Source organism: Myodes glareolus, chromosome 9 (assembly GCF_982192425.1).
Source record: "Myodes glareolus chromosome 9, mMyoGla1.1, whole genome shotgun sequence".
NCBI lineage: Eukaryota > Metazoa > Chordata > Mammalia > Rodentia > Cricetidae > Myodes > Myodes glareolus.
In genome coordinates, this window is record NC_142034.1 from 47952424 (window position 1) to 47967447 (window position 15024).

The 15024-nt window shown below is 44.8% G+C and overlaps 1 protein-coding gene across 6 annotated transcripts in view; it reads right to left on the reverse strand.

Annotated features, from left to right (window-relative positions):
- Positions 1-107: 107 nt before the first annotated feature.
- Smyd4 (SET and MYND domain containing 4) overlaps positions 108-15024 on the reverse strand; it is a 56365-nt gene continuing 41448 nt past the window's right edge. For 3 of the 6 annotated variants that reach the window (XM_085695297.2, XM_085695298.2, XM_085695295.2), the window contains exons 6-11: positions 6434-6616; positions 6047-6210; positions 3268-3400; positions 2349-2468; positions 2082-2205; positions 108-824 (exon numbers count right to left, since the gene is read on the reverse strand). In XM_085695297.2, the coding sequence (XP_085551423.1) occupies positions 671-824; positions 2082-2205; positions 2349-2468; positions 3268-3400; positions 6047-6210; positions 6434-6616 (878 nt within the window). In that variant the 3' untranslated portion in view covers positions 108-670. The remainder of the gene's footprint in view (positions 825-2081; positions 2206-2348; positions 2469-3267; positions 3401-6046; positions 6211-6433; positions 6617-15024) is intronic. The other 3 variants (XM_085695296.2, XM_085695300.2, XM_085695299.2) reach the window with 3 other exon arrangements.

Genomic DNA, 15024 nt, shown 5'->3' on the forward strand with positions numbered 1-15024 from the left:
AACACCAATGAGCATTAAAACAAATAAACAAACAAATAAATAAAAGAATTAGAAAACTGGTAGGAAGCAAATAGAGTTGCCATCCCCAGGAAGAAACTGCCCAACAATGAGACAGTCCAGTGTTTATTTCTCCATTCACAAATTACACACCACCAGTTTCAATGGAACATTTAAGAAAGCGGGATATTGTAACTGTAATTGTGTGTCTCACACGGATTTCTTGCTGTACATTGTTCTTCAATTACAATACAAGACTAAGAGTTGAAGTTCCCGCTGGAGTAGTACACAGCACTTCATTGCTACCAGAAACCACAGGAATGTTCCAGAGAAACAGACTCTCATCCTTTGGTTAGATGAAATCAAGCCAAAGCCCTAGGCTAGTATCAGCTGCCTGCAGATCAGCTGAGACCCTTTAAAGCACTTAGCTCCCACAGACACGGGCGTAAGTCTTTTCTGGGGATGGGGAATCTATCCGAGGGCAGTTAGTTCCTGCAAGCAGCAGCCATCAGGACAGTGACTCTTAACTATTATGTGTCCTAAGTGCTCCCTGCCATCAAGACACAGCTTAGGACAGCTGGGTAGGGCCTGTCCTTTCTGATGACAGCTCTAAACCAACATGGCCTCTTTACCTCATCTGCCAGCTCCCTTCCTGCGGACTAGAATGCACACTCTACACCGAGGGCCCCACAGGGATGGATGACAAGTCCAATAAACAAGATTTCATCTCCCGGAGCTCCTGGACCTCAGGACTCTCAGGGCCACAGTGCACCAACAGGATCTTTTCCGCTTTCCGTATGGCGTTCAGAGCTTCAGGCACTGCCAACCTGGACCAAGGGAGGAAAGCTGGTCAGGTTACTCATTCCTTTCCGGACAGAGGACAAAGATAAAGTTCATTCCATCCTCCAGGGTCTTATGGAGGCAACAAAGGTCTACGTTCACCATGCCCTCCAGGATCTTACCATCTAAACGGGTATAAAAGAAACTTTCACAAGCACACTGAAAAGCAGAGTTTGAGAAAAGTGTGTGTGTGTGTGTGTGTGTGTGAGAGAGAGAGAGAGAGAGAGAGAGAGAGAGAGAGAGAGAGGGGCTCCAGGATCCTGAGAAAAATGGGCACATTTTAAAACCTTAATCAACATTTATGAAAACTTTATACAGGTGTTCATTTTAGGGTGCCCATGTCGTTCCTTCTCTCTGAGAACACATGCTGTTTCCATGTCAGTATCAGGCCTGAGCTTCAGACCCTTCCTTTAGCAATGCACAATACTGAATTTTTAATCAAGGCTGGAGGTAGGCTATCCACACAGAAATACTACAACTGGGAACATACTTCATTTCAGGGGATCTCGGGCAAAATCGGGCAAAGGATCAGCTAGCTCATCAACTCTGCTCTTATCTTTTTGTGTGTGTGTGTTTTTGTGTGTGTGTGAGCATGCATGTGTGTGCAGTGTCAAGAACGACACCTAGGGCCTTGTGTATGCTAGGCAAGTCTGCTACCAACTCAGACACTCCCTTGGCTTCCTTTTCTAACCTTTAAAGCAGGGCTTCTCAACCCTGAAGTAACTGTCTTGGGTACTGCACCGTGGAGGCTGTCCTGTGCAGGGTCAGCCTCTACCCACTGGATGCTGGCAGTGCCCTCCTTTGGTTCTCAAGGATCACAGCTGTCTCCAGACACTGGCCAGGCCATCTGCAGGCAGAGTTCCTTCTGCTTTGAAACAACTGCTTTAAAAGGAAGAGGATGCAAAGCAGGGGAAAGGCAGAGCCCCAGAGCTTAGAGTGCTGGGAAGGAGCAGCCAAGGGAGGTGTGAGTGAGCCCAGAGGAATGCTGGAGGGCGGGTGGGGCTGCCTGGAAGTCCTCCCTGGGCAACTCAATTCACATCTGAGAGCTTTCTCCACAGCTCTCAGGAGGAAATTCAAAGCTTAAAGTCTGTCAGTGAAGCAGAGGGCAAAGATTTTTCCTAAAGAGGAAATAGAAGGTTTCAACATGCTTAAAAGCACTGCAGCAGAAGTCCTCCACAGAAGTGCCTAGTAAAACTCAGAACGGTACGTGCCCTGGCCAAGGGCTAGGAAGAGGAAAGACCTACCCGTTGAACAGGACTTGGGCCAGTTTGAAGAGTTCATGGCCGATTTCAACACTGGATGAACCATGGCGAGCTTCAACCACACGGACACTCTTCTGTATGTGGGCAGCAGACTTCCGCCAGTCTCCTGGGAGAACAGTCTCATTCCAGAAAGACCCGCTATCTGCCCAAGGCTCTCAGGGTGAGGGAAGCAGAGAGGAATGGAGAGCCAAATAGACAAGGCAAGGGCCACAGCTGAACACCAGGCAGGGAAGGAAGACCGCAGCGTACCTAAGGCAGCATGCGCCTGCGCCAGGCCATCTTCAATCTCTCCCACCACGGTGTGCTCTGTGGACAAGAAGCTCTCGGCAGCCTCCCGGCACCCCAACAACTGCTGGACAGCTTGCTCTACTGAGTCAAAGGAAAAGCACTTCACAACAGACACAGACCCAGAAACGAGAGTCCAGGTTGCAATTTTCTATCAGCTAAGCCGGTGTGGAAATACCCCCTATTTCCCTCAGTCAACGATCCAGCATCCCAGGAAAGCTGTTGTCTCTTATGTTTCCTTTTCCAGTAGTAAAGGCACTAGATGAGGCCCCCCACATTGACCCGTGCTCCTAACACCTGTTTTCCAGTATAACCAACTCCACAGCTCTCCTGTAGTGATTACTTCCCTTGACTCTAGGCTAAAGGTCAACTTCACAGTGTAGGTGAAAACAGGTGAAACAGTCCTACCATGTCAGAGCCTAACAGCAAGTTTCACAAATCCCTTTCTTTCCTTGCTCCTTCTCTCAGTGCTGGGGCCATGTAAGCTCTGCCCCTGAGGCATAGCACCAGCCCAGAGCAGGATCCACTGCTGCTGAGGGCAGAACAAACTTCCCAAGCGGTCAGTGTCAGGCTCAAGAGTTAGAATAAATGACATGGGACTTCTGGAGACACACAAAGCTCACAGAAGTCGGAAAGTCTTTCTGGTCTCGAGCTACTAGAACTATCAGACACAGAAGACACAGCTTAAACCACCCAGTACTCTTTCAAGGACACCAGACAGCTGGTTAGGGTTTGGTCTCTTTGGCCTATATAGCCACCTTGTGGCCGGTGCTGGGATAATGAAATTCCAGTCCTCAATCATTTACTGAGGACTATGAGAGCAAGGTGATAGCAGAATAAACAAATGGGAAGGGGCTGGGAAACCAGCAGGAGCCAGTCTCACCTAGTTTCCCATTTCTGAGAAGCTTCTGGGCCTCGTGCACCTGCTGCTGAAGGTCCTGGAGGCGGGAGGTTAGGCGGGCCCTGCTGACGGATTCTCCGCAGGATTGGTTGCTGCAGCTCAGCACACTGTCTCCCTGTGGAAGCCCAGTTCTGTCGTTATTCCTAAGCCAGGACAGCTATCAGCACTGCATGTCGCATGGACCTGAGCTACAGGGTCTCTGACCTGATGGGGAAAAGAGACTCCTGCAATAACCCATTGCAAACAAGGCCTGAGTGAACCTGGTCCATAGCAATTCTGGTGAAAGCAGTAGCCGCTCCCACTCTGGGATTTAATTTTGGGACAGAAACGATCCAACCCGACAGCCCCTCTTCTCTTTTTGGGAATAGCCTTTAGATGATGGACATATGTATATTGGGTGTTTTAAAAAGCCATAAGAAAACCAATATAGAAGGCTGGACGTGGTGACACATTGCTGTAAAAGTGGCACTTGGGACTAGAGGTAGAAGATGACAAGTTTGAGGCCAGCCAGGACTATGTAATGAGTTCTAGGCCACTCTTGCAAGGAAGGAGGAGAGAGAGAAGCAGCAGAAGAGAAGAGAGATATGGCTCAAAGGATAAAAACATTTATTGGAAGGACTGAAGAGATGGCTCAGCAGCTAAGGGCACTGGCTGTTCTTCCAGAGGAGCTGGGTTCAATTCTCAACACCCACATGGCAGCTAACAAATGTCTGTAACTCTATTTCCAGGGAATCTAACACCTTCACAGAGACATACATGCAGGTAAAACATAATTTTTAGAAAGAATCTATTGGATTCAAATCCTCAATCATTTACTGAGGAAGAAAGTCAGGTGTAGGCCTGTAAAAAATCTCAGTACTAGGGCTGGAGAGATGACTCAGAGGTTAAGAGCACTGATTGTTCTTCCAAAGGTCCTGAGTTCAATTCCCAGCAACCACATGGTGGCTCACAACCATCTGTAATGAAATCTGGTGCCCTCTTCTGGCATGGGGGCATACATGCAGATAGAACACTGTAAACAAAATAAATAAATAAACCTTTAAAAAAAATTTTGGTACTTGGGAAGTTGGAGCAGGTGGATCTCAAGTTCGAGGTCTTCGTGGGCTATGAAATGAATTCTAGGCTAGTTGGGTGTGGTGGTTTGAAAGAAAATGGCCCCCAAAGGAAGTGGTTAGAATCTGTGACTTTGTTGAAGGAAGTGTGTCACCAGGGGGCAGGCTTTGAAGTCTCTTTTCTCAAACTTCACTCAGTGTGACAGCCAACTTCCTGTTGCCTCTGAGTCAAGATGTAGGGCTCTCAGCTCCAGCGCCACATCTGCCTGCATACCACCATGCTCCCCCACACGAGGACCTTTGAAACTAAGCAAGTCATCCCAATTAAATGTTTTTTTTTCCCCCTAAGAGCTGCCAAGGTCATGGTGTCTCTTTACATCAATAGTAACCCTAAGACATTGGGGATACACAATGAAACCCCGTCTCAAAAGAGCACGAGTGAGGGGGAGAGCTAATCCAAAGGGCGCTAGGGCCCAGCATGGTGGTGCACAACTTTAATCCCAGCACTTGGGAGGCAGATGGAGCTCTATGAATTCTAGGCCAGTCAAGGCTACACAGTGAGACCCTGCCTAAAAAACAAACAAAACAAAAAGTGTAGGCTGGAGAGATGGCTCAGAGGTTGACAGCTGCTCTTCCAGAGGTCCTGAGTACAATTCCCAGCAACCACATGGTGGCTCACAACCATCTATAATGACATCTGGTGCTCCGTTCTGGTGTGTATGGCCCTAGCACCCTTTGTATGCAGGCAGAATGCTGCATATATAATAAATAATTTTTTAAAAAAAGTGCTAGGTAAGGCTTCATATTTAACCCTTGGGTTTACAATTGTAGCTTTTCAATACAACTAATTCCACTTACAGTATTCCTAACAAGAAGGCCATCCTCTGGAAGTGGAGAAAATTTTTATCTGGGCATGAATGGTGAAGACTCCAATGTCTATGCCATTATCCAGCACTAGCACCCAGTTTCTCTAAGGAGCTGCCCTATTCTCCCGAGGTCAATGTCCTTCGCTGAGGGGTTCAGATGTGGTTCCTTCCTCTGGGTCAAACGGCTGAAGGAAAACTATCTGAGTCTGATTTTTCCCACAGTTTCTGCGTTGATAACACACGAAAAGACTTCCGCTCAGACTGACTTTGGACTGGGACATGTTTTCATCCCACTGGGCTGGGTGGACAAGGAGGCTGAGGTGATGGCAACCATCTTGTCACCATGAGAGAGGAGTATGTCTAATGAGGTTAGCAGAGAGAACGGGGTTAGGAAGACAGAAAATCTGGGGGTTGGCAATGTTACCTGAGTCCCTAGATTAAGCTGAACCCAAAACAGTTCTCTGGAATGTTATTTTATTAGATGGGGTCTCACTTGAGATTGGCCTCAGACTTGAGATCCTTCTGCCTCAGTCTTCTGGGTACTGGGGTTACAGGCATGAGCCAAGTACCAGGTCTGACACAGAACTTTTAATGATTTATTTGAGCAACTAAATTTCTAGTTTTTTTTTCTCCTACAGGGATCAAAGTTAAGACTTTGTGTCATTTGTAAGGAAAGCATTACTAAATCCAACCTGACCCTGCGTGTTCGCCGGGTCGGGCAGCATGTTTGGATGACTTACTAAAAGGAAGTGATACCAGTGCTCGCTATAAACCCCGGAGGCTTGCCCTCGTGATTCCTTTGGGCTGGAGCGCTGATCTCTGGGAACAGCAGAGAAGGTTTACCTGTATGAGTGCGCTGCATGCGTTGCAGCAGAAGGCTTCCCACCTGGGCTCTGCAGCTGCTCTGAGTGTCTCAGTGTGACAGGCTGGACAGCTACAGTCAAAGAAGTACTGCGAACTCAGCTTCCGCCGCCTCTCAGCAACACCCATGCGGCTCTCATGCGGTCCTGGAGAGAGATCACCCACAGTTACCACTCATATCCAGAGAGTCAAAGTCTACTCAACAGAAGGCTGGGATATCATGTGATGGAAGGAGGGAGCTGGGCCGGGGCTCTGGCTCAGAACAACACATAGGTGAGTGGAGGCACTGGCCCAGGGCCTGCTCACTCCTGTGCACCTATCCTTTTCAGGTGGGGCAGGGCAGGGCCGTGGAAAGGAAGGCTGGCTCACCATAGCAGTGCACAATCTCTTGTCCTTTTCGGATATGCTGTGCTGCCCGGATGGAGGCGACAGTGCTGGTGAAGGACACACTGGTGTTGGGGCTGCAGGAGTGGTTCAGGAGGCTGACAACAGGGAAGACGCCTGTGGCAAGGCGGACCTGCCTGCTGTTGGTAACGATGCTCTCTTCAGACCCTGACAACGCACGAACAGAAGGAAATACGCATCAGGACATTTGTCCAGTCCTTAATCTATTCTCAGAAGATGAACCGAGCAGCTGGGCCTGAAGCCCATCTGAGTCATGGCTCTGCAGCCTGATCCAATATAAATCGGATGGAACATGACTCATAGCAAACTCTGGTCCCCAGGAAGCAAAATGAACGAGTGCACGAAAAGTCCACTGGAGTCTAACCATTATGCCTGTATGCCACTCAAAAAACCCAATATTGGAATTTATTAAAAAGAATCAAAAAGGGATTATCAGTAAGACACTTTCTAGAGTTTCATAATGTTCAAAGGACGCAGAATCATAGTATCCCTGAGATTATCTTCCGACGATTTCTAAAGTCCGGTTGCTTTTGTTTAACTGGCTTTGGCTGGTTATTGGAATAACTGTCCTAGTTAGTGCAGCATACTTTATATACTTACACCACCTTCTCCACCCTGCCCTTTGTCTAATCTTTTTGGCAACTGCTCTGCAGTCTCATGTAAGCAAACCGTCTGTACTTGTTTTACTGAAGGCAGTCTTACGTCCCAGACACTGCCTGAGATGTACCAGAGTACCAGAGTACCAGAGTGCGGTACACTCAACCAGTTCACAACACTGCAAAGATGAAAGGAAGAAAAAGGGCCTCTAGGCAGTGATGCTGGTCTGTGTGAACTTCCAGCTCATGCACACGTGAGCTTTTCATACTCATGCGCACAGCTGTGCTCATGTTGGGTTTCTGTTGCTATGACAAAAATCACTTTTAAAAAAGCAAAGGAAAGGTAAACTGACTGATGCATGCTTATAACCCTAGTATTTGAGCAGCTAGGACAGGAGGATCAGCCTGGGCCATATAACTGATCTTGGCTCAAATAAAACAAAATCAAAACCAAAACCCAACCAAAACAAGCAACAAAAGAGGCGCTGGAGAGGTTTCCTTCTACTATTCCCTACCGCCCACAAGTTAATGGTGCTCAAGGCTTTAGCAAAAGGAACCGTGGGCGACATGCAAGATCAAAACTCTGACAGCCTACATGCTCCTCAAACAAAAATGCCAACTGACTTAATGATGCAGTTTCTCAGGCCAAAGAAGTTCAGAAGCAGAGAACTAAGATGTGGGAATATATGGCAGGGTTTTTTGATAATGGCAAGAAAGACAGGGATAGAGTAGAGGAGGCAGGAAACTCCTATGACTAACACAACAGTCCTAGGCAAACAAGCCCCATTCCCACTCAAGTCTCATCACGCATGCAGCATTTCACTTAACCAGAGGCTTCTAGAGGGACTGCATATCTACAACGGTTTTCGTAATAGCCAAATATAAGCCAGGAATAGGTATGATACATATAATGTTAGCTACCTAAAAAGGCTTACATTAAGATCATAGCCTCAGTTTAAGCAGGAGGAAAATCATATTTCCAACAAACTGGTTGAAATGTGAAAAACACTGATACTTAAAGGGAAACAGTTTCCTAAAAAAACTGGGAAAACATCAGATAACTGGTGCCACTGTACACGTGCCAGGAATCTCAACTAGTCGTTTATCAGAGAAGTAACTAGTCTGGATACAAGTGTAATGAGCAAAGAAAACACCACGAACCATCATGTGAGCATGTTTTACAAGAGGAAAATTAAATATAAGAATTATGTTGTTTTTCTGCAGACAATTCTATTATCTGTTGCTATGGGGGACAAGCATAGGACATGTAAATACAATTCACAGGGAATCCAAATGACTCAATTTTAGTCAACAGTTCTACAAACTGCATTTAAAATCTTTCATCAGAGCTTTTCCTAAGTGTTTAGCTGATTTGCGCCCCTCTGCTGGCTCCCGAAGCCTACCTTCTGGAATATGTGCTAATGAGCAGTGAAAATGCTAGAAGGTAGGCAGCAGGAAGGAGCAGAACAGGGCACGAACAATTTGTCGTCTGAATAATCAGCGTCTGCATAATTAAAAGTTGACTTGCATTCTCAACTACAGATAACTGGCAGTCTGTATTAGAACAGTTGCTAAAATTTCCTCCAAAAAAAATGATTGCAACACAGTGAGTAATGTCAGCATCGTGAGTTATTTATAGGTTACCCTCCAGCAGAAGCAGGCTCAGGAACTGAGTGGGGTACCGGTGTCAGAGTTGAATGTCTCTCTAATTATTTCTAAAAAATTGAGTATTGATTTTTAAAAATTACTCAATATTTTACATTAGTCATCTATTAGTGGAGATAATAGGAAGAAAGGGTATGTACACACGTTATCAACTAAATTTAATGGGTGACATTTTGGATATAAAAATAAGTGTGAGTGATTCTTTAGCAAAAGTGTATCTTGGATTTAAAAGTGTCTCTGGTACATTTCAAATGGGATTTAAGTAAAAGAAAAATAACAGCAAGACTCATTTGTACTTCTAGGACATAGCTACCCTGATAAATAGTCTGCAAATGAGAAGCGTGTGTAGGTGATCAGGTCAAACCGAAGTAAACCAAAGGGCAGTTAGCTGATTCAAGACCACACAAATCCTCATCAAGGTTTGTGAAGACATGAATCCAGATGCAACACAGATGTGCCCTTCTCACGGGGACAGAAACACACACCCCCTATACCAAGAATATCATCAGTGGCCAGACCTACCCCTTGAGATGGGAGAGAGGTTTTTGAGGAACTTTGATTAAAAAGAATTTATGCGAAGATAATAACATCCATTTTTATAGGTTTTTGTCAAAGTCTATCCTAGTTAACACTTTAATCCTTCTTCTGTGCCACTAATGAAACAGCTGCTAATGAAATTCAATGAGAACACTAAACTGGGAGGTGTTGGAACCCCAAAGAAACAATAAGAAGGGATATAACGAGATTAGAACTATGAACAGACTGAAACAGAATTAGACAGCAAGAAAATGAGAGTGAGCCTTGCTGGTGGCTGGGAACTGGTACGACTCACCTGGAAGCAAATTTGCAGTATGTATCGAGTGCTTTAAAAATGCTCCTATGGAAATATTCTTAGCACTTAGATCGTTTCTATTATAAAAAACTAATTAAAACTACAAAAAGAATACATGGTAGTTATGTAAAAATTATAAACTGAAAATTACAGAGACAAGAACTGCCATCCAAAACCCAATTAGGCAAGTCCAATGTTTTGATGTATTGTCTTTGCAGTGGCCCTTCTAGTTCTATGTATGGAATTATTACTATTATTATAATTTGGACAGAATCTTGCTAGATAGCCCAAGCTGGCCTTGAGCTCACCATTCTCCTGCTTTAGGCTCATGAGTGCTGAGATTGTAGGCATGGGGCATCATACCTGCTGTATGGAATTTTTAACATAATTTGTGATGACGGTATATGATAATTTGTAAGTTACTTTTTTTCACATAATATACCATGGCTATTTAAAAAATGCCCTGCTCTAAAATGCATTAAAAATGTAATTAAAAAGCAAACTTGTAAATGGAGACTGCTTGTTCATTTCCCAGCCACCCAAACCCGAATAATCACTCAGAAACTATATTAATTACAACATTGTTTGGCCAATAGCTTACGCATATTCCTAACTAGCTCTTACATCTTAAATTAACCCATTTCTATTAATTTATGTATCACCACAAGGCTGTGGCCTACCAGTAAGGTTCTGGTGTCTCTCTCCTTCAGCAGCTACATGGTGTCTCCCTGACTCCACTTTCTTTCTCTCTGTATCTCTGTTCAGATTTCTTGCTGGTTTTACTCTGCTAAGCCATTGGCTAAAATACTTTTATTCATCAACCAATGAAAGCAACACATATACAGAAGTACATCCCATATCACAAACCAACTATCTTAGAGCTTCTATTGTTGAGATAAAATACCATGACCAAAAGTCACCTCGGGAAGGAAGGGTTTATTTCCTCCTACAACTCTCAGGTGACAAGCCTTCACTGGGGGAAGTCAGGGCAGGAACTCAAGGCAGGAACCTGGAGTCAGGAACAGAAGTGGGAGCCATAGAGGAATGCTGCTTCCTGGTTTGCTCAGCCTGTTTTTGTATATGCTGCAGATCACCTGCCCAAGAGCGGCACCACCCACAGTGGTCTGTGTCTTCCTACATCAATCACTAATCAGACTTTCCTATAGGCCAATCTTCTGGAGGCATTTTCTCAATTAAGAGTCCTTCTTCCAAGATGTATCTTGGTTTGCACCAAGTTAACAAAAAACTAATCAGGACATCAACAAAATGACTGCCAATCTTACAGGCAAGATGGCATCTCAATTTACTTCTATAGAGTGGGTATAGACTGACCATGTTTTTATTAGGATGATGAGCTTTCTCATGTGCATTTATAAAGGTTTCATCAAGAGGCTGTGGGTGTAGCTCAGTTGCTAAACAAGTACAAGGCCCCATGTTTGATCTCTGACTATGTATACACCCAGAACAAAACAAAAATATACAGAATGCATGACAGACACAAGTTAAATTCTGCTAGGCATGGTAGTGCATCCCAGCACTTGGGAAGTGCAGGCAGGAGGCTCATGAGCTCAAGGCCTCCCTCAGCTATGCAAATGAGTTTCAGGCCAGCCTGGGCTATGAGGGACTCTGCCTCACAAATTTATTTCCAGTTAAATATTATTATTTTATTTTATGTCTATAAATGTTTCGCTTGCATGCATGCATGCAATGCCCTTGAGGCTAGAAGGTGTCAGATCCCTTGGAAATGGAGTTACAGATGGTTGTGAGTTGCCATGTGGTTGCTGGGAATTGAATCCAAGTCTTCTGAAAGAGCAGCTAGTGTTCCTAACCACTGAGCCATCTCTACAGCTCCCTTAAGTTAAATATTAAAAAGAAGCAGCAGCAGCAGTTTCTAGGGCGTGAGGAGAAGGCTCAGTTGGGAGATAGTTGCTACATAAGCATGAGGGCCTGAGTCCTCAATTAACAAGTTGGGCACACATTTAATTGTTTTCTTATTGCACTTATTTGTTTCATTATCTATGTGTGAGTGTGATGGCACGGATGTGAAGGGCAAAGAGCAACTTTGGGGAGTCGGTTCTTCCTTCTATCAGGTCGTCAGGCTTGGCAGGAGCAGGCTCCTTTACCAGATGAGCCATCTCACTGGCCATGTACAGACACATGTTTTTATTTCACAGAATACGATTGTACTCTGAATACTACACTTCTTTTTCCACTTAGAAATTAATGTTGTACATCTTTTCTTGCAGACTATCTATCTGTTTTTTTTTTTTTTTTTTTTGGCAGACATCATGCTCATTGTATTCCTCTTCCAGGGTCTGCATCAATCATGCAGTAGTCAGCTAGGTTCCTGGGGGCTGTGATAGGCAGGACCCTAGTGAGCCTGCTTTCTGATTTCTAACTGTGGGAGTGGCCCTCCAATGTGCTGTCAGTGAAGAGAGCAAAGCCTATGGTATTTTCTTAGCAATTCATCACAGAATCCGCTAAACATGTTTACTGGTTTCTACACAGAGCATATCACAGAAGATAAAAGGCATAAATGAAGGGAAGATATGATGGGGGAAGTAGAGCCACACTTCGGCTCTCTCTGGGTATCCACTGGAGACGCCATGTGTTCAGCTACCAGAAGCTCTTCACTTTTGTTAAATTATTTTTCTTTGAGACAGGGTCTTACTGGATAGCCTTGGAATACTTTGTAATTCACTATGTAGACCAGGCTGGCCTCAAACTCAGAGATCCACTTGTCTCTGTCTCAAAGGCTGGGTTTTTGAGACACGGTCTTGCTATATATCGTACACTGGCTTTGAGTTTGTAATCCTTCGGCTTCATTGTACCAAATATTGGGATCATCAGTGTGCTGCCAGCATGTCCATCACTGAGGATGTATATACTTTTTTGTGTGTGGATTGATTTGTGTGGATATGGAGTACATGTGAACAGGCGTGCATGTGGAGTCTGAAGGCTTATGTTGGGTACCTTCACTGAATGTTCTCAAATTTCTTATTTTTTTTATTATTATTATCATGTATAAGACAGTATGGGTGCACATGTGCCATGACAGACATGTGGGAATAAGTCCTGTCTGTCCACCTCACATAAGCACCAGGGATAAGACCAGGTGGTCAGGCAAGCACTTTTACCCCCAGGGCTATCCTGCCAGTCCCGGCTTATTTTTTCAGACAGACTTTTGTCTAAATGTAGGGTTCACCGACGAGGGCTAGGCTCACTAGCCAGTGAGCTTTAGACATCTGCCTGCTTCTCCACCCCTGGGAGTACAGACACACATCATGAATACCTGGCTTTACATGAGTGCTGGGGATCTGAACTCAGGTCCTCACGCTTGCATAGTAAGCATACCAACCGAGCCATCTGTCCAGTTCCTAGAGGCTCCTCATTTTTTTTTTTTTTTAAATTTTCGAGACAGGGTTTCTCTGTAGCTTTAGAGCCTGTCCTGGGACTAGCTCTTGTAGCCCAGGCTGGCCTCGAATTCACAGAAATCCACCTGCCTCTGCCTCCCGAATGCTGGGATTAAAGGCGTACGCTACCACTGCCCGGCGAGGCTCCTCATTTTAAAAACATAATTAAAACAATTTTTTTGAGACAAAGTCTCATTTATCTAAGGCTGACTTCAAACTCAGTTATATGGCCAAGGAAGATGGAACTTTCTCCTGTCTCTACCTCACAAGTGCTGGTATGTACCACCAAGCCCAGCATATTTAACTTTTGACTCCCACAAGCTCCATATATATTTGTTTTGCTTTGCTTGAGATAGGGTCTCACAGTGTAGTCCTCATTGGTCTGGTATTTGCTGGCTATTGTTTCTTTTCCACAGGTCCTGCCATACAGCCCTGACTGACCTGGGATTTGCTGCCGACAGACCAAGCTGGCCTCAAACCCGTGGTTATTCTCCTGCTTCCTGCCTTTTGAGTGCTAGGATTAAAGGTGTGAGCCATCGCACCCAAGCATTCTAACAGTCGGTTTTTGTCCCCTCGCTTTGAATTTGTGGTCCTCCTTCAGCCTTCCCAGTACTGACTATAGGGATGCACAACTGTTCTGTATTGGTTTCAATTTATTTTTTAGAGATCCATTCCCTTTAAAAAACTTTATTATTATTATTATGTGTGTTGGTACACATATGGAGGCTGTGGAGGTGGTTTTCTCCTTCACTCCACCATGTGGATTCTAGGATTCAAACTCAGTTACCAGACTTGTGTGGCAAGTGCTTCTAGTGGTTGAGCCATCTTGATGGCTCCTCCATTTTGTTCTTTTTTTAAAAAAATTGATATTTATTGAGCTCTGCATTTTTCCCTGCTCCCCTCCCTGCCTCTCCCCTCCCCCCTCAACCTTCCCCAAAGGTCCCCATGCTCCCAATTTACTCAGGAGATCTTGTCTTTTTACACTTTCTACTTCCCATGTAGATTAGATCTATGTAAGTCTCTCTTAGTGTCCTCATTGTTGTCTGAGTTCTCTGGGACTGTGGTTTGTAGACTGGCTTTCTTTGCTTTATGTTTAAAAATGACCTATGAGTGACTACATGTGATAATCGTCTTTCTGTGTCTGGGTTACCTCACTCAAAATAATGTTTTCTAGCTTCATCCATTTTCCTGTGAAATTCAAGATGTCGTTATTTTTTCCTGCTATGTAGTACTCTGTTGTGTAAATGTACCACATTTTCCTTATCCATTCTTTGGTTGAGGGGCATCTAGGTTGCTTCCAGGTTCTGGCTATAACAAACAATGCTGCTATGAACATAGTTGAGCACATGTCCTTGTGGCACGATTGAGCATCCTTTGGATAGATACTCAAAAGTGGTATACTGGGTCTCGAGGTAGGTTGTTTCCTAATTTTCTGAGAAATCGCCACACTGACATCCAAAGGGGTTGTACCGGCTTGCATTCCCACCAGCAATGCAGGAGTGTTCCCTTTTCCCCACAACCTCTCCAGCATAAGTTGTCATCAGTGTTTTTGATCTTTCCATTTTGTTCTTAATTATTTCCTGTGGCTTTTTTTTTTTTTTTAAAGACAGGGTTTCTCTGTGTAACCCTGTCTGTCCTAGAACTATCTCTGTAGACCAGGCTGGCCTTGAACTGACAGAGATCCACCTGCCTCTGCCTTCAAGTGTACCACCACTGCCCGGCTAATCACTATAGCTTTAATGATGGTATGAAAAATAGTAGTTTCAAGACCCTTTTGTAGTCTTTTTAAAATAGTTATCCTTGCGGGGCATGATGGCGCACGCCTTTAATCCCAGCACTCGAGAGGCAGATGCAGGAGGACCTCTGTGAGTTTGAGGTCAATCTGGTCTACAGAGTGAGTTCCAGAAGAGCCAAAGATACACAGAGGAGGATGGGGTGGAAAAGGTGGCTCAGCGGTGAGCAGCACCTATTTCCTTTTCCAGGGGACTCGAGTTCGATCCCCAGCACCCACATCAGGCAGCTCACAACCACCTGTAACCAATTCTACAG